The sequence below is a fragment of the Marmota marmota genome, unplaced genomic scaffold (genome assembly GCF_001458135.2).
Source record: "Marmota marmota marmota unplaced genomic scaffold, marMar, whole genome shotgun sequence".
In the NCBI taxonomy this organism is placed as follows: domain Eukaryota; kingdom Metazoa; phylum Chordata; class Mammalia; order Rodentia; family Sciuridae; genus Marmota; species Marmota marmota.
This window is the reverse complement of record NW_025999977.1, coordinates 23723817-23743623: the sequence shown is the minus strand read 5'-3', so window position 1 is coordinate 23743623 and position 19807 is coordinate 23723817. Positions and strand designations below refer to the sequence as shown.

At 47.1% G+C, this 19807-nt stretch overlaps 1 protein-coding gene across 2 annotated transcripts in view; it reads left to right on the top strand.

Annotated features, from left to right (window-relative positions):
* Window positions 1–19807, top strand: part of Epas1 (endothelial PAS domain protein 1) — an 82526-nt gene that overhangs the window by 39744 nt on the left and 22975 nt on the right. The window contains exons 2-7 of one of the 2 annotated variants that reach the window (XM_048804446.1): window positions 3910–4100; window positions 4410–4466; window positions 12423–12574; window positions 13011–13095; window positions 16388–16506; window positions 16626–16831. In XM_048804446.1, the coding sequence (XP_048660403.1) occupies window positions 3910–4100; window positions 4410–4466; window positions 12423–12574; window positions 13011–13095; window positions 16388–16506; window positions 16626–16831 (810 nt within the window). The remainder of the gene's footprint in view (window positions 1–3909; window positions 4101–4409; window positions 4467–12422; window positions 12575–13010; window positions 13096–16387; window positions 16507–16625; window positions 16832–19807) is intronic. The other variant, XM_015479705.2, reaches the window with a different exon arrangement.

Below are 19807 nucleotides of genomic sequence, written 5' to 3'. Positions count from 1 at the left end.
TTAGGATAAAATATCTTTTAAAAGAGAAACCAACAAATTCTAATAGAGAAGAAATCTGATCTATTTCAGTTCACTCTGGGACCCATCTGGGAAGAGAAAAGAAAGGGCGAGTATTTTAGGAAATGAAACACCTCACTGACCTAAGAAGATTCAGCAACATGACACAAAGATAGGTCAGGATCAACCTGCCTGACATGGCCCTCCTCCCCAAGATGGCTTATCTGGTGATGAAGAACAGGCACTGTGGCCAAAGTCTGAATGTGACTAATGCTCTGATTAGCTAGATAATGGGTCATTATTATCTGCCATGATGGTTTTCCATTGTTGTAGAGCTTTCTATTGCTCCCACACTCATCCCATTTGATCCTGACAAACAAGACCTGGAATTCTTCCCATTTTATAGATGAGGTTATCAGAGCCCAGAGAATATGTTTTATTGTCCAAAATCAGATAGCTAGATAGTGTCATGAGCAGTGTGTGAAAATACCACCTCACCTGGCTTCCAGCTCCCCACCCATGGTGACTGGTAGCGGGAAGCCAAGTGTGTATGTACCAGCTGGGCTTGGGGAGGTCTTACCTTTGCCTTAGTGTTAATTATTTTTATTCTTTATTGTTGCTAATTAAATATTGCAGTATTACAGATTTCTGTCTGTTCTTCCAAGAGTCAACATTAGACAGACATCTCTGGACTGTGTTAAGGTTAATGAGATAATCTAATTAAAGTCACACTAGTCCTAGGGTGCAACTGTAAAAGCAAGGTAGCTAAAACAGAGTACATAACTTTTAGACCAAGAGTCTGGGTAAGGTTCTCAGGCTTCTTTTTCTGCATGTTAAGATGTTTTTGTTTCTTTATTTCTTGCTAAAGCCACTATCTCCTCCAGTTAAGCAGTGTAAAAAGCACAGGCCTAGGGAGACCAGATTTCTGACTCTGACTCTGCCACTAGTTAGTTGATTGCCCAGGCAGTTACTTAACCTGCTTTGGGTCTCAGTTTCCAAATAGCTGAAATGGGGGCACTGGCAATGTCTGTCTTGCCCTCCCCTCAGGGGTTGCAAGGATGGAGAGACAGGGAGTGCCTAGATCTCAGGACTGCTCTGTGTCCGCTCACTGACTGTAAACAAGGACTCATGGTGGCTTAAACTTTGTGACGTTGGGGAAATGACATGATATGGCTGAGTCTCCATTTCTGCATCTATAAGTTATGTAAACAAGACATTCCAAGTTATGTTGGTAAGAAGATTATAAAGAGGTCATACATTTAGGTCTCTTGGTGCAGCAGCAGCCATATACATAGGTATCAGTAAATGTTTGTGTGGTTGAAGGAGTACAGCAGGACTCAGATCTCGAACGCCACTGTCAGAACGTTGCCTTCAGGGTGCCTCTTCCCTCCCGGGCTCTTCCTTTGCCTTGCGTGCACTTCTCTGAGGAAGGGGCAGTGGCCATCATCAAAGGGAAGCAGGGTGCTTACAGATGCTGCTGTTCACGTGGCAGCCTGTGCTGGAATCTCTTCATCTGGGGATGGCTTCTTTAGACGCCCCTGGTGAGTGGGATGTGTGTTGATGCTTTTGTCAGGATATGAGGGTCAGTGCGAGAGAGAGGAATTCAACACCTTTTACCTGGCTCTTCTGACGCAGCAGCATGATGTATACAATGTTAATATCCCACCCCCTTTCCACCTGTCTTTCCTGTGCCACAATCCCTGCAAACCTTTAACTGCTCCCCATCAAAGGTCAGGATTAAAATGCACATGCAAGGGACTAACATGCAAACTGTCCTTCAAGTCTGGTCACAAAAGCAAAACTGCCCCAAGGCGGGTTCTGAGAAGGTAGGAGAATGGGGTGAAGGGCAGGAGTCCTGAGAACTGAAAGCCAGGGAGAAAGAAGGGAGCAAGGGTTAGATAAAAACAAACAAACCAAAACAGAAAAGGGAGGACAAGAAAAAAATTTCACAATTTTCTGAAGGATCATCCTGACCATCAGCAGCTGTTGGACAGTTCTTCCTGCAGTGTGAGTGTGTGTTGCTTAATCAATCCAGGGAGCTGGATGTTCTGTCTTTGTAAATGAAATTTGTCATAAAGTCAAAACAATGCTTCTGCCCCAAATCTTGAGGGGTTTGAGAGACGTGTCAACAATCCGTGAATCCCCCAATATGAATTCTCTGTCCAGATAACAGGCTGTGCAAAACCAAACAAAAGAGAAGCAGCCCTCATTTGGGAAATCTCAGAAGGCAGCTGAGCGAGTGAGATGGAGATGGTTGGACGGGGGCCTCAAGAGGCATGTGCTTGCATTGAACACTTTTTTAAAAAAATTGAAAAAGAAACTTCTTTGTTACATAAGCAATGTAGGCTATTTGTAGAAACATAAGAAAATATAGATTAAACCCTGGGGGAGGAAAATCTCCACTACCCTGTAACTGTTAATAGTATTGAGGAAAAAAGAGACAGGGAAGTGACTGGAATCTGGGGCCCATCTGCTCTGTGCAAAGCCCCACTTCCCCGTTTACCTGATAGCAGCCACAGGGGAATAATTTAGCCTCTGTCGGTCCCTTTTCTCATCTGTAAATCAGGTATAATAATACCTGCTTCTGAAGATAGCTGTTTGAATTAGAGACACTTATATGGCACTATTTCAGATAATACCTAAAAGTCAGTGATCACTATAAGAAGTTATAATTTTATCGTATTTCTGGACATTTTTATATGACATATAGGAAATACAATGTATAATATATACATTTCTATGAAAATAGGACTGTCCTATGCCATTTTGGAATTTTATATGCCTGTTAATCTTTTCATAGACAGATATTTTATTTTTAACAGTGGTTGCTTACAGTTGGGATAGGCCTGGTGCTAAATATTTTACATAAATAATCATATTTAGTCCTTACAATAACTCTGTGGGGTGGGTGCAGTTTTTACCGTTTTACAGATGAGGAAACTAAAGATAAACTAACTGTTCAAATAACTTAAGCTTGCCAGGGTAACAAGCCAAGAAGTTAGAATGCCAGCACAGACATCCTAGCTTTAAAACTTGCCCGTGCTCAAACTCGAAGACCAAGGGTTTCTTTAGTACTTCTCAAAAGAGGTAGGCTTTGGTATCTGTCATCTTTCCTTCCTCTGTGCTGCAGCAAAGAGGACAATGAGCACTAGAAACTCTTGATCTAGGCTGGCAGAGTCTGGAGAGAAAAATGTATTTGTACCTATTCTTTTTTTTTCATATATGACAGCGGAATGCATTACAATTCTTATTACATATATAGAGCACAATTTTTCATATCTCCGGTTATATACAGTTCTTTTTTAGCTCTTGACAGATGTGCTATTTGGGACTGCAGGCTGATGCGTGTCTAGATAGCAGTTCCTCTTGGGCCAGATGGCATTTTCAAGTTTTGTTGGGGAAATCAGTCTCCGACATAAAATGAGATATAAGGTTTCACTTTTCCTGAGTGCATCTTATCCAAAAAGAGGCTCTTGAGATGGTTTTTCATCTTGTTCTCTAGAGCTTTTGACCTCCGAGCCACTGACCATTGCTTCCTCACCCTTTCTTTCCCATCCCTGCACATGGACCCTGTCCCCAGATAACCCAGGACCAGGTCCAAGGCATTGCCAGTTAGTTTACTTCATCAGTGAGTCTTTGTGGTTACCCTCCCCACATTAGGTGCTGCCCTGGACACCATGGGTATGGCGGAGGAGGGAGGCAGTGGGGAGACACCAATACTCACACGCGCAGAGCCAACGACATAAAGCAGGTAGCAGGCTGCAGGGTGCCAGCCCCCAGTGCGAGCCCACATTGATTCCATGGGAGAGTTTGGCTGCACTGTACTGTGGGGTCCCCCAGCCATGTCTTGACCAGGGGTGTGATAAGGTGATGGTGAACTTTTAAGGACTAATTCCTTGTCTCTCAATTTAGGAGCAGCTCAGAGAGGAGGAAGGAGAAGTCCCGAGATGCTGCGAGGTGCCGGCGCAGCAAGGAGACGGAGGTCTTCTATGAGCTGGCCCATGAGCTGCCCCTGCCCCACAGCGTGAGCTCCCACCTGGACAAGGCCTCCATCATGCGCCTGGCCATCAGCTTCCTGCGAACACACAAGCTTCTGTCCTCAGGTGAGGGTGGTAGGTCCCCGGGAGGGCACAGAGGGCAGCCTTACCAGCATGTTCCTACACCCAAGAGCCCCCAGGGTGCCAGAGGTGCAAAGCCTTCCTCTCAGACACCCTACCCTACAAACACCCCACCCCCAGCATTGGTGTCCTTTTCCCTCATGTCAAACAGCTCTCCAGCAGTGACCTAGATGATGAATACAGCTAGGGGAGGAGGGCATGATCAGGATCAAGCAAACACATGGGTACCTGGAGGTGAGGAGAAGAAAGAGGCCTGGGAGAACCAAGAGTGTCTTCATTGACTTCCCCAAATAGGTTGCACCTGCCCACAGGAAGCATTTTGCCGCTGTCTTCTCTGGGACAGTCGTGATGGTATGCCCATTCAATTATTTCCTCTGTCTAGCCCATTGAGCCAAGCAGGTCATTTGGCCTCTCTGAACCTTGATTTCCTCACCTATAAAATGGGGTTAAACATGGTTACTGAATAGGGTGCCTGTGAGAATTAACTGGAACGACGGCCTAGCGGTGATCATTTCCATGGGGGAGCCTCTGGCTGATGACCACCTCATGTGTCATCCTCCCCAGAGAACCCATAAACTCTCACCCTCCCTCGTATCTCTGCAACTCATGGTCCACAGAACATTCTTTTTTCTCAGAGGGTTACATTCTTCAAAAACCATTTCCTGTTGGTCCTTGACCAGGGAGAGGCAGCCCGAGAAGTTTTCCAGTTCCAGATCCTATGTGGCAATCTCGTCTAGTCTGTCCGTTCTGTAAGGACACTGGGCAGTGTGCCGCAGAGGGTCTGGTGCTCCAGGTGGGCAATGTCCAAGGGGGTTAGTGTGAAGGAGGTAGTCAGGAGGACAGGGGCTTTTGTGGTTCATTTTTAGTTTTCCTGAGTGAGTGTGATACCTTGGGGACAGGCTGGTTCTGTCATCCCATTGCAAAGTGGCTATTCCAGGAAAAAAGCCCCTAGCAGAGGGAATCCAGTGTGAAGCCAAGAGGCCACACCAGCCTGTGCTATTCTGGGCCCTGAGCACAGGAAGGATATGGGGGAAAGACCTTCAGGGGAGAGAACGCGGCTCAGAGGGCCCAAGGGTTGGAGGCTAAGCCTATGTCGTAGGACTGACTACGCAGTCTCGGAAAAGAGCCAGTAGTGCAGGGGGGGAGCGCTGAGGGGAGAGGCAATCTCTACAAACAAAGCAAGGCCACAGCAGACTCAGTCACAGACGCTCCAGAAAGAAGGAACAATGAGCCAAAGCCCGGCCAAGCTGGCATTGCCTGATAGAAGAAAGGCTCCTAGAGAAGCCGTTGTGAGACTCTTGTGTCCCTCTTTCTTTTAAAGAGGCTTTTCTTCCTGGAAGCTGAGGGCAATGTCTGGAGTGTGGGAATCATCTACTATATACACAGAGTAGGCAATGGAGGATTTAATGACTAGATAGAGACCCCTCCCCACACCCCTACTTCCTTGCCATGGTACCTGAAATTCTGCTCTTAGACTGTAATTCCTCTAGGCTAGCCACTGCTTTCTTCCTGACCACCCCTTCCTCTACCAACAGAGAGCCCCTGAGGGGTCATTTATCAATCCTAGGATGTCTCTCTGAATGCATTTGGATTTGTGGTGTTTCTCCTTGTTTCACAGATAAGTGAGGAACAGGAAAGTTAAGGTTGCTCAAATTCACACTCTCTACCTGGAATTCAGGTCCTTTTGAGAAAGGCAGATAGGAGATCACAGGAGGATTCTGCAAACCTGGTCAGGCTAAGATGTGGACAAGGGCTGAGGGGCCTGGAGGAGGGAACCAAAGTCAAAGGGGGACACTTAGGAGCTGATCAGGGCTGGCCCTGAGTGGTGGATGCTCAGGAGGTCCTTACACCTTAATAGAGTTGTTCTTGTCTTTGCTCACGGTGCAGGGATTTGTCATCTGTGTTTGTCCCCATGCAAGCCTAGTTGTCCTTCTCAGTAGTTCAGAGATTGTCTTAGGGCCACTGGTTAGAGGTTGGGCCCTCTGTTTGCATGTGTGCTGGTGTGAACCCCTACCTGCTAGACCATAGAGACAGGACCAGAGTGACTTCAGTGGGACATCACACGTCAGAGCTCAGAAGCTGCTGAGCATTGTGGACACAAACTGCCTACCTTCTCTCTGGACTCAACCCTAGATTGACCAGAACCCTCAGCATATCGGCTCTGGGCCTCTCTGTCCCAAGGAAAGAAAATGACAGAAAAGGATAAAAAGTTTCTACTTTTGGCCATCTGATGTCCTTGAAGGAGAAGCCCTCACAGAACCAGCACCGCCAGAGGAGGACGAGATGGCTCCTCGGCTCCTTCTTTTCTCCATGCCCTCTCCCAGGCTCCTGCCAGGCATTCTCTGGACCAGTGTTGAAACTGTTTTCAGAAATTGTATGTGAGACAGGCTGTTTTACTTTTTAAATCATAGTTTGTTTTTTTAAAATACTTGGCACATAATGGAGAGAAATACGGAATTGGTGAGAAGGGAATGCAGGGCTCCTGCAATTGGAATCTCTGCATGGCTGCATTTTTTATCCGCAGCCTTGTAAACACTCCTGTCTGTGGGCCTTAGTTTCCTCATCTGTACAAAGGGAACAGTGCTCCGTACCTGCAGCATTGCTAGGGCATCAAGATGACATAAAAGGCCATATCCTCTAGCTTGCTGAATAAACTATAGCTTAGAAATAAAAAAAATTGGATGAGCGAGTACATTGATTTGTAATAAGAATCGGCTTCGGGTGAAATGATGTCAAAGAAAACCCAGGGCAAACCCTTCCTATCCTCACACCCACTTTTCAGCAGTTTCTGTCAAAAATGCAAAGTTGCCATGCTTTTCCAAGTCAAATTGTGAGTTCATTATTTGAGCATTTCCACGGAGGTGAGCAAGCACTGATTTTGGCTCACCATAGTAGGAAATAGCTGGTTACATATCTCAGAGTTCAAAAGGCTAAAAAATACCAGGTTTGGCTTTAGAAAAGTTTCTTCTTTACTTAGTAACATACTTGCCTTTGATTTTCACAGTAGGCTGTTGTGTGTGGGAATGTTGGAGAGGAAACCTTAATGTTGAGAAATTCAGGCTGTGGGTCGGGGCCACCGATTGAGATTCATATCACAGGAAGCAAACTGAAACAATAGCTTTATGATATTCGCTTCCACGCTGGGCTGAGGACAGAACACTCTGACGGGAACGTCAGTGAAAATACCACTTAATTGTCTTAAATCCTCTTTCAAGATGAGCCTTACACGCTGGGACTGAGGAAGGTCACTTCTACATTCTGAGGGCATTAAAACATCAGTAAATACACGAAATAGGCTGTTTCCACTCTAAAATTGATTTGGGGCTTCTCCAAACTCAAACATGGTGATATCAAATTCATTTTCAGCTGAGCAGGTTTCTAAAGGGAACCCTCCAATTTATTTTTGATTCATTGCATTTGCTTAGTCTTCATTTGTTGGCTTAACAGGAGATTATGATTTCCCACTCTCTCAACCACTAAGGGAAAGACATTAAAATATGGGACATGTGATTTTAACCAAGGAACCATGACCTTTCCATGCGGGAAAAGTGGGATAGAGAAAAACTGTGGAGGCAGATAGAGCTTCTGGTGCCCTCATATGCCCCACTTTCAGACTTGTTTTCTCTGGCTTTCACCCCTACTTTTTTACTGCCCCACCCACTCCAAATCAAGGCCTTTTTCTGTCCTGTTTGGAAGGAAGCCAATGAGCTGATTCATGTGAGGATGTTAATGGCAGAGAACAGCTAATGTACATTCTCTTCTAGAAATACTGACCTTGTTCAGATCATTCCTGTAACTTAAACCAAAGAAGTCTGGTTGGACCATAGGTATTTGCTGAACCCAACCCTGTGCTATGTCTTATAGAAGGTCATATACATAGAGGGAAGATAGGATAAGCAGATATGTAGAGAACAAAGACAGGAATCTCCAGTGGTGGATTTCTGGGGCTCACTAGGAGCCCAGCAAGATCAGGTGGGACACACACCTTCTGTCAAAGGGTATGAGTGGCCCAAGCCTGCCCATGTTAGTGCCTAAGGAATGGCAGAGGATCTGGCATGTGATTTCCTTGTGCCTTGATTGGCACTGCATTTACAATCCACACACCCAGGATAAGCTGGGGACCCTGATGGCTCTATGTGCTGGGAGGATTGAAGGGGAGAAACCAGTTTAGGTGAAACCTTTGAAAGGAAAGACCCTGCAATGGGAACTAAGTGCCAAGCACTTCTGAAGCAGGAAGGCCGTACCAGAGCAGTTTAGGAATTCTCAAAGCAGTCCTGGAATTTCCCAGAGGAGAAAACCCAGAGGAAAAGTGCCCCCGCCTGGGGTAAGATTGTAGCCAGCACCCTGACCAGCAGCATCACAGGGACAGCCTAGTCTCAGAGCCCAAGGTAGGTGGTGTCTGCTCTGCCACCCTGTCCCACTCACCCCAGACGCCAGACTCCCGTGGTGTCCCTCCCCACATGGGCGGGGCTGCCTGAAGGAAATGAGCGGTGCTCCGGAAAAAGTGCTCCGAAACCTCAGCCTGCACATATCCTGGCTGTGGGGAGGCATCAAAGCCTGTTTACCGGGGCTATTTTTAGCATTAAAGAATCTTGTTGTGCTCCCCTGGCCGAGCATGCTCCCTCTCAGCAGAGTGCCGTTTACACTACTGCTCCCGAAGGGTCCTGGGAAGCAGGCCACTGAGACCTAGGACCCAAGACCACTGAAAGAACCAGTTGGCCCCTGCTGTGGGCTCCTTACTTTATTTTGCACTGAGAGTTTACTCTTCATTGTTGTGTCACTCTACAGCTGACTGTCTGAGACTTCGAGGGACAGTGTTGCTCTTACTCTCTGAGTAGTCCTGATTCTCTCAAGGACAGGACTGAGTGCACAGTGACACTTGTAGACAGATGACTTTGTGCCTAGCACAGGGCAGACAGCTCATCTTTCCTCCTGCCTGACATTTATTAGAATATTCTTGTTGCATCAGGAAAGACTTGATGTTCACGGGCAAAGGCCGAGGAGTCTTGTGCAGGAGCCTCCTGGCCCTTGGGCAAGGATCTGCTTCCCAGCTCCAGGCTGGGAGTGACCTAGCCAGGTTCCCTCAGAAGCTCCCAGGAGGATGAGCAGGTGCCATGAGAGCAAATAGTTCCACAGAAGGAAGAGGCCCCACCCAAGCCCTGCTGTGCCCCAGGTTCCCCCAGGGCCAGCCTGCTGGCTTCCTGGCCCTCCAGCCATTGTGATTTCAGTTCCAAGATGATCTGTTTCCCCTCGTGGCCCCAGAGCACCCTCTCCCTTCTTCCCTCATCAGGCCAGGGGACCACTGCCGAAGCCAATTTCGCCACCTCCTGGAAGCAAGTGCACTGGGCACGATGGAGACCAGCTTGGCTGCAGTGGAACTGTTAAAAACAGGAAATTTTAAGCAGAACTATTTCCTCTGGGCCTAGTTAGCCCAAATAAGTTGTCTTGGGATCACTCCAGATTTTGAAGTCAGTATTACCACTGAGATCAAAGAAATTAAAGAGAAAATATCTTCTCTGTAGGCCAAAAAACCGCAGGGCTGGCCTCTGGCAGTCTGGAGAAGGTGGCCATCTATCAGGTGTGACCTCAGTGTGTTAAAAACCTCTCCTCACTCATTCCCCACATCAGTCAGCCCCTGCCAACACTGGCTGCTTTTCCCCACATCAGGGTCACTTGCAGGGCCTGGCATTGACTGGGGTGATGGCCCTCAGTATGTAGTCCTGGAGGTAACAGCATGTTGTTATCTTGGAACTTGGCAGTGAAGCACATTCCCAGTCCCACCTGAGACCTGCGGAATCAGGAGCCCTGGGTGTAGGGCCCCTCTGGGCCAGCCTCAAGGGTATGCAACCTGTTCAGTCTTAGAGGGCTGTGCACTTGGAAGGGCCTTGAGATTGGCTTAATTTTTTAACATGAGGTGCCATATTTTACTTTGCACTGGGCCTCACAAATTATGTAGCAGCCCCAGGCCCAGAAATCTTTGTTTCAGCCAACCCCCCAGGTGGTCCTGATGTGCGCACTGAGTTATGTCACCGTCCCTCCTAAAGCCTCTATTTAAACATGGATGTGACCTGGGGGAACTCCAATAGCATCTGTATCTCTCACTCCTGGAACATGGCACATCCTCACTGGTGCAGTCAACTCGTTAGCTGGCAAAGGACAGAGATGTCGAGAGAGATGCTGAGCGGGAACTAAGTATAGACATGTGGATGGAGCAAGGCCATTCCCGTGTGGCCTCCCTCCATGGGCTGGCTGCCTGCATTGGGGTGTGAACTGATGGCATTCCCCAGCATTGCGTCCCACCAATCTGGCAAATAGAGGGAAGATCACCAGAATAATGCCTTATATAGCTTGACTCTTGCCTCTGAAGGCCAATCTGGCCTTGTACAGGCCCCACTCTGTTTTCCTGCAGAAATGGCAGCATCTAGAACTCTGGTATATGTTCTTTGATCGTGTGTCCTGAAAGGTAGCTGGTCCTCCGTGGTACCACAGTAGTCCCTTGGTAGGAACATCTCCTAGTTTGGATCTGTTCTTCTTGAGCTTATGTTTAAGAGCTTACAGAGCAAGAGGAAAGACATTTAACTAAATCCATTGCCTTGCAGAAAGGCCCTAGGTCAGCACCGCACAGGAGAGATGTGTTCCTTGCCAAGTGGCTCGTAAATCTAATTGCATTTCACACTCGTTTAAAGAGTCTCCATTTGAAAGACTCCTATTAGTTAAGTGAGTATTAACTACTACCCGTGACAAATTACTCTCTAATCCTCTTGTTCTATAAATCAAGTGAGGCATATTTGGATTTTGCTTGTACTAGATGAATATAAATTTTAATAAATACAATATGTTTGGAATTAAATAATGAACTAGGAGAAGCGTAGCCGAAACAAAGTCTTCTGTCTGCGGATAACCACAAGGGGCTTAAGGTCTGAGAGCGGTTCTAGTCTGGTGCAAGAGCTGAGTCAGTCTACATTTTGCAGAGAGCAGATAAGCCAGGGTACACAAAGTGGATGATACAGGGTAGATGATTTCCCAGGCTGCCCCCAGCAACTACCTAATGCTTCCTCACTGTTTTATACTGTAGGCTTCATTCTTTCCAAGCCATTCTGCATGCTATAACCACATTCATCTCCTCAAAGCAATGCTTTGATTTTCCTCTTCTCTACTCCTTTGACAGGAAAGTGAGGCCCTCTAGGACACTAGACTTATCTCACCAGCCCAATCTCTGAGACTGGGACATGGACCCTCTTCTTCAGCTAGATGAGCCTCTTCTCCATTCTGGGAGGGAGCTTGCTCTGTTTTGCTGTGTCCATCCAACCCTGTCTAGCTCAGAAAGCCCTTCTCTTTCCATTGTACAGAATCAAACCTCTCTTTTTCATGAGTCTCCTCAAATCCCCTTCTTTGGAACAGTTGTCTCTTGTCTCCCTGAAGCAACCCCCTCCTTCTCTGACCCCTAGAGCATTTACTGTCTACACTCCTCCTTGGGACCCAGCTATGACACCCTTGAATTTTTATTTAGCTTTGTATCTCTGTGTGCTATATATATTCCCTATGTAGACTTGGAGCAATTTGAGTGTGGTGATGATATTCCAGAAGAAGCAGATAGGAGAAAGATTCACAAGTATTGATATCATATTAGGCATTTTACATATTTATTTCATTCTTAGAAATTCAAAGAGATGGAAATTATTTTCTCCATTTTGCTGATGAGGAAACTGATGTTCACAGAGGTTGTTATTTGCTCAAAATAGGAGGTTGATCTAGTAATAGAAACTGATTTGACTCCAGAGCCTTCAAGGTTGAATGTGACTTCTGGATTCTGCAACTTGCTAGCTTCCCAACCTTGGGCAAATGGCTTAACCTTTCTAAACCTCATGTGTAAAATGAGATCAGAATAGTACCCGCCTCATCCTTTACCATGAAGACTCTCTAAAATGCTTAGCGCGGTACCTAACATGTAATAACTGCTCAATATACATCAGCAGCTAAAATTTCTGTTCCTACTGTTTTGACTACTGTTGTATTGATGGCTATTGCCACAGCCAGTACTACTAGTGCCCCAGGTACCCTGTCATTATAGCACACTGTCTCCAAGTCCCTGGCAGATTGTGCTGGGTAGTGGTGCTCATCCAGTGCCTGCTGTTTAGGCATGTGGCAGACACTTGGGTGGTCAGTTGGGTGGTCAGTTGGGTGGTCAGTTGGGTGGTCAGTTTTGTTTCCAAAAGAGCCCCCCTAATGTCCTTGAGCCATCCCGGCAGATATCCATCATATCTGTTGTAACACCACATTCATGTAAACTGTCCCCTCTCTTTCCAGTTTGCTCTGAAAATGAGTCTGAAGCCGAGGCTGACCAGCAGATGGATAATTTGTACCTGAAAGCCTTGGAGGGCTTCATTGCTGTGGTGACCCAAGATGGCGACATGATCTTTCTATCAGAAAACATCAGCAAGTTCATGGGACTCACCCAGGTGATCAATTCCTCTACCTCTTTCAGAAAGGGAAAACATTTCTATTTGGGGGATAAATTAGTGGAAGCTGTAGGTCACAATATCACTTGACCTTTCCCTGCACATGCCCACTCTGATGCTCGCTGCCTCGGGCCACAAACCCCAGGAACACGGTACCACCCACTGGAATTGGGTTTGGCACTGCATGTGGCCATCCTAATGGGCAGCTTTCTCCTGTTTAAATTCAGTTCAACCCTCATGAATCAAGCCCCTGCCCCCGTCAGTAGTCCTCTTCTAGTCCATGTACCTGTGGACCTAACACTGACCTGGGGTGGCTAGAAGAACTTCTTGATGCAATCTCCTCCCTGCCTCCAAATCTGCACAATGGCTCAGATTCTCTTGGAGCCTTTCACTTCAGTGTTGAGAATAATGAAACCTAACCTTGTTTTTGAAACAGGTAGAGCTAACAGGACACAGCATCTTTGACTTTACTCATCCCTGTGACCATGAGGAGATCCGTGAGAACCTGACTCTCAAAACTGGTAAAGTGTCTCTTCTTGCCCCCTCCCCCGCCCCCCAGGAGGGGATCTGCCTTCCCTTTGTCTAAAAGCAGAGGAAAGATGGCTCTTGGCCACAGTAATGGCCAGGAAAAAAAAGCTGACATCCATCAAAACCCCCAGCTGGCCCAACCCACCATATAGGCCGGTAGCCTGTGAGGTGAGATTAAGGGCACTAAAAGGATCCAATACTCAGAAATACTCCTGTGGGCCCCATGTGATGCCTGATCTCACATTTCCAGGGCCCTCCTTTGGGTTAGCACACTATCTCCAGGAGATTTCATCACCTAAGGGTCAAGCGCCTCTACCAAATGACACCACTCAAACCAATAAGCTCACCTGTGCCAAAGTGCCCAGAAGAGCTGTTGTCCTTCATACTACCCCAAACATGGACTTTAAGCAATCACTCATGCTCTCACATTTGTGGGTTCTGTGGGCAGGTCTCCTACTCCCCATGATATCAGCTGGGTGCAGTCATTGGGGGCTGGACTAGGCTGGGTTGATAGAGCAAGATGGCTCACCCATAGGCGTGGGGCCTGAGGCAGTTGGCTGGCAAGGTAGGTGACTGGACCTCTCTCTCCCACTTCATGGCTCTCAGGGCCTCTCCCTCTCCATGTGGAGTCTTCAGGGTGGCCATCTTACCTGGAAGCTCACAGCTCCCAAAAGAGCAAAAGTAGAAGCTGCAAGGGCTTCCCAAGGTCAAGTCCTGAAACTGGCACAGCAGCACTACTGCCCCATTTTGCTGGTTAGAGCAAGGTACAGACAGTCCTGATATGGTGTGGGAGGAACCCATACACAAGGCCATGAGTGTAGGGGGCCTGGCTCACTGGGGCCACCATTGGAGACTAGCTACCACAGCAGCCACAGCATGAACCTGGCCCTCTGGTGATGAGACATAGGGCAGGAGAGGGAACTTTCAAAGGTCTAATATACTGGACTCTGTCTGTGGGAGTATCTAGCAGATACCAGTGAACACAAGGATCCTCACAGGCAAAAGGCACTTTATAATGACAGTGAGGCTTCATTGTTATAACTGGGACATTCAAGAAAAGGCATGAGTGTCATCAAGAGGACTGAAGCTTTGGGCAGCAGTGGGGTTCCGTGCCAATCAAGATCCCTTCTGAAGCTGAGAATCTACCTACCACTGATCTGGGCAGACTCTGCCTACATCTAGAAATCCTCTTTAATGTCGATCACCTGCCTTTGCCATGGGTGTTGCCTGTCTGACCTGAATGACAGGTGGCAAGCCTGCACGGTTTTGCTCTTGTTGCCGCACTTGCTGCAGAAGGGACACTTGACTGGGTCACCTGAACGCAGGATCACAACAGCCTCTCCTTCTACTGCCACCCCTGACCTTTCACCCAGCCCCTCTGTTCCTAACTCAAAGCCTCTAGGACTCAGGTTGGGGGCATCCTGTGGTTGCTGAAGGTCTTGTCTGCTGCTGAGAAAGTCTGTGCTTTATGGAACAGTCAGCTCTGTGGGGGTGGGACTGTCTCTCTCCTCTACTCCAGAAACCCACTTGCCCCTGAGTTTCTGATCTCAGTTCAACCACTGACGGTAATCTCAGTTTGACTCTGTGACCTGAACTAAGTACCTCACTTCTATGTTCCTCAGAGTCTTTGTTTTCAAACTGACAGCATTAGATAAGGCCAAGTGTAGGACCTTCCAGTTCTCAAGTGCTATGACTCACAGCCAAGTGACCTCTAGTTATCTGAATAGAACTTTACATCTCTTGGTCTATGATTGGGAACTTGGAATCAAACTTGGTGAGTCAGCAAATTCTCACTAAAGTTGCCAACCTCTGAGTGGACTCATGCTCTGGAAGCAAGGGGTTAGTATGAGTTCCTAAAGGAAGATAAGACATGAGGCAGATTGTGGAAGGCTTTGAAGGCCAGTAGAGGCCTTGAACTTTATCCTGCAGACAGTGGGTAGATCTTGAAGGTTTTGAAGTAGGGATGGAGTGATTTTCTTAGAACTCTATTTAGGGAAAAAAAATAACCAAATATCAGAATAAGAAGTCAGAAATTAACAGGTTAGGAGTCCACATCATAACCCAAGCAAATAGTCGTAAATGAGTCTCTCCAGCCCCCTCAACCCTAACTCCTGGTGGTGGGTCCCAGCCCCCAAGGAGGTTTATCATATTATCTGCAAAACTGCCTCTAAAAACTAAAATTGTAAGAAGCATAAAGATGGTTTTATTATGGTGGAGGAATATTCTCTCTTTAAAACAACAACAAAGATTCGCCATTTGGTCTGTTTCTACTGGGCGCCCCAAAGGATGCATTCAGCTCAAGAGTGCCTCACAATTCATCTGACACACAATTCTTCGGGAATGTGTCAGTCAAATAAATTATGGTCCTCTGGTGGTGTAGGTGCAGAGGCTGGTGTCTTTGCCTGGAGGGAGGGATGTAACTATTTTAAGCAAGGCTCTAGATTGTTCTGTGATGCTGGGCAGAAGAAAGGAGTATGCTTCTTCCCTGGAGAAGGCCCAGGATGGAGGTGATGGTATAGACATCATTTAGATAGAGACAAGAAAGACTTGGCTGGCACTGCATTTACTACTGTGTTTAACAAAAAAGAAAGAGAAGGAGAAGAAAGAAAATAGGCTATTTGGAGTCTATGAGGGAGGAAGGAGGCTATGCTTTTGGACTTAGTGATTTATTTAATTCTAACTGAGAGAGAATGTGTCCCCAGCTTCAAAGTGGACTTGCTCACCCAATCCCAGAAGAGTTAGACCAGAGGTCTCTTGAGACTTGATACATGTCACTTTAGGAAAAAAAGCTAGTGGCATATAATTCTGCATGTAGCTATTACACGTTGTTCCAATTCCTGAGAGATTATAAAGAAAGGACAGGAGTGTCTTGAGGAAAGTCCTACCTAAAGAGACTTATACCCTTGTGGTCCCTCCCAGCTGAACCCTAGACTTCCTATTGGAGCTCCTTGGCCTGACCCAGAAGTCGGCTGAGACTGTGGCCATAGTCACTCATTGTCTCTCCGCTGTTATGTGACAGTTGACCTGTGCTAGGTGTAGTGGGATGGAGTGGGACAGCTCCTACCTTCCAGGGGTGATGCTCCAGTTGAGGAGACAGTCTGGAGATGGGAGACCATTAGCCCACAGGCCATGATAGGGCTCAGTGGCTGTGGTGAGCGGCAAGTGCCACAAGTACAGATACTTGGGAGATAGAAGAAAAAAGTGGCCCAGAAAAATGACAGCCGGGCCTTTGGTAATGTAAATGTAAAACTTATGCAACTGGTTCCCTGACCCTTCTCCATTCAGGTTCTGGTTTTGGGAAGAAAAGCAAAGATATGTCCACAGAGCGGGACTTCTTCATGAGGATGAAGTGCACGGTCACCAACAGAGGCCGCACCGTCAACCTCAAGTCAGCCACCTGGAAGGTAGGACACCACCAGGCCTGGGCTGGAGTCCTAGGTGTGGGCAGAGGGTGGATACCTAAAGCCCTGCGCTCCACTCCAGACTCTCAGCCCCACAGCTGACCTCTGTTGCTGGTCCCCAGGTCTTGCACTGCACTGGCCAGGTGAAAGTCTACAACAACTGTCCCCCTCACAGTAGTCTCTGCGGCTACAAGGAGCCTCTGCTGTCCTGCCTCATCGTCATGTGTGAACCCATCCAGCACCCATCCCACATGGACATCCCCCTGGACAGCAAGACCTTCCTGAGCCGCCACAGCATGGACATGAAGTTCACCTACTGCGATGACAGGTATGATGTGTATACTGTGGGAAGGGGTGGGACTTACCCACCCTTTTTTGTGATTATACCTGTAGAGAAGGGATGGGAATGGGGCATAAACCATGTTTTGCTGGGTGCAAGTTTGTAGGCCTGTGTTGTATTTCCTTCCATCAGTAGTCCTCAGAGCTTCCTAGAACTGTATTTGAAAGTCTCCCATTGACACAGGATTCTTCTGCAGAGTTGTTCTGGAATGTGACTTGTCATCGTGGTGGTGTGCACATATTTGTCCACATACATGTCAGGCTCCTGAGGAAACTCCAAGGCACTCTTCTGCTCCAGAAGAAAGGGGTCTAGAGATTTCTATTAATTCTCTCAATTCAGAGGCCAGCCAGGGGCCTCGGGTTCTGGCCCTTGAAGTTGACCGTGGTTGGCTGGTTTCCCCTCATTCTCTTCCATAACTAACTGAACTTTTCCCTCCGCCTTTACCCCTCCCATGTGCAGCAGCCACCATCTAGCCTAGTTCTGAAGGCTTCTAGATTAGAGGAGCTAAGCCAGATTCTCACCCCAATTCCAGGCCCGATGAAATTCTCTCAGGAGCACAGTAGTGGTTAAGAGCATGGAATCAGGCTGGTTGGCCTGATTCAGCAGTAGCTCTTATTCTAACCTCTACTGAAGTTGTTGAGAGAGCACCTAAGACTGCACAGGGAAGCTGTGTCATCTCTAGTTCCCACTCCAAGCTGAGGGTTAACACAGTGGAGAAGAGGCCAGGGTTGTCATGAGTGGGAGTCTGAACCCCACCATAGCTCCTAACTTCTACTGTCCTGCCTCTGTGACTTTGAGGCCTGGTAGTCAGGAGGTAAAGAAGGAAGACAGGAAGGTCAGAGGTGATGGGCAGTAGCCAGCACCAGGAGTGGGGCAGGAGAAACCTAGAAAAGGGACTGGGCCTGGGGCAGGCCTGGCTCAAGTGAATGCTGCCGTGTCTTGCTGACTAGCATACCCCAGAAGTATCCTTCAGGGAAGAGCTCCCCCAGCCCAACCTCAGCTTTCTGCAGTATCCAGAATCAACACTTTACCATCCCAAACTCTCTACCACTCCCCTGAAATGGAGATAATACTTTCCTAGCCTGTTCCCCAGGGTCATTGTAGGATGAGGTAACATGGAAGCCTGGGAAAGCACAGCACTATAACACACTCGTGAGCCTTCTTGTTATTGCATATGTCTCGCTTCTGCCCTTGGTGTCCCCAGAGCAAAATCTTCCCCTTAAACCCAAGGAGTCAAGGTCACTTCGGAAGGCCCAGGGCCCAGCTGAGGAAGAAGAGACCACCAGCAAAAGACTGTCATGTCTTCCCCACCAGCAGGAACCAACCACCAGTCCCAGGGAGGGAGCTCCTACCCAGCCTCCCCCCACCCCTCTGCCCCTTTCTTTTGTCAGCTAGGCATCCCAGGGCATCTGGTTTCTTCATAGGTGTGGCCCTGCTCTCCAGATTAGGCTGAGTCTTTCTCCTCTGATTCTGGAAGGACTTGGTATTGGTTGTTGGCTCTTCCTCCTTGAGATTGACCTCCACTTGTGGCATAATTTCAGAATTTTTGTAAAAGTATCCTTGAGGCATTCCTGTACTCTCAGTTCTTACCATAATTGGGCCAGGACTCAAAGCTCTGGGCGGCAGTAGATAGTTACATAAGTAGAAAAAAGAGCTCCCACCTCATAGGGAGAAATAGACATGTCTGAAGGCTTTTGTCCTGCAATGTCATCAAGGCGGCATTTATTGATAGTGTTGCTGCTGCTACGGTTGTGAGGACAAAAAAATGTTGGTGATAATAATGATTGGAGAGAAGACTGCTCAAAAGGCAGGCATGAGAGGAATCCGTGCTCTGGGTAAGGTATTTATCAGATGCAGTTCTTGCCTCAATGGTCTTCTGAGTTGACATGGGAAATCCCAGTGCCCAGTCCACATGTCATTACTTTGAGGTGAAGTGGTGCTCAGGATACCTCAGCCATATAGCTCAGGAGCAACCACATAGCTGGAGATGATGAACCCTGGAGGTGGCCCTTGTATGTGAAGCACAGTCATCATGCAACTCTAAACTGCAGGGAAAACCCAACTGTCCTAGAAAACAAGCTGCCATCCCTAGATAATAGCAAAAAGATAAATTTTTTTTTTAAAAAAGGCTCAAGACTATGTTCTTGCTAAAGTGAGGGAGGAAAAATCCCCTAAAAAGGATAATTCAGTGTTAATCCATTACTCCTTGTCTTGGTTTGAATGAGTTTCAGGTAATTTTCTAAAAGCATTAACCTTTGGATTAAAAAGAGGGAACAAAACACAAGAAGTTGGGTGCCTAAAACTGTTGAAGGGGAAACATACACAGAGGGGAGACACACCAGGCCAGACATCTCAGTTTGGTTTAGGACTGGTGGGCAGAGTAGATACTGGCTTAAAGGAACCTGTCATTTAGGGCTTTGTGACTCATACTGTGGAGAGAGATGTCACTTCTAAGTTCTGTAGGATACTTTGCATTTTCAGCAAAATCTTGCCTTTCAAGGAACCTAATTACATGGCCTCAACTCTGAATTCAGTGGTGCTGCAAAGAAGAATGTAGAAGCATGTAAACATACAGAATGCTGTGCCACACAGAAGTTGTGTTTAACCGATTAGCAGATTAGTTAACAAGGGCACGGACAAGGCTTAGACAGTTTATGAAGTGACTATTTTAAGTCCTTAATCCCTAAGTGTTATTTCTCAATTGCTTTGATGAGGACTTGAGTTTTTGTTGTTTTTTGTTTTGTTTTGTTTTCACTTTTGCATTGGGATGGGGAGAAGTGCATGTACACGCACACACCCTTGTGAGACAGATGTTTAAAATACCAACACCTACATACGACTGTGAATGGGGGACAGGGCTCCATTTGCATCAGAGAATTAACTTAGTTTAATGACCTCTGACACAGGAGGGGCTATGATTTCCCCCAAAGGGGATTGTTTTCCCATAAGGAAAGTGAACAAGAA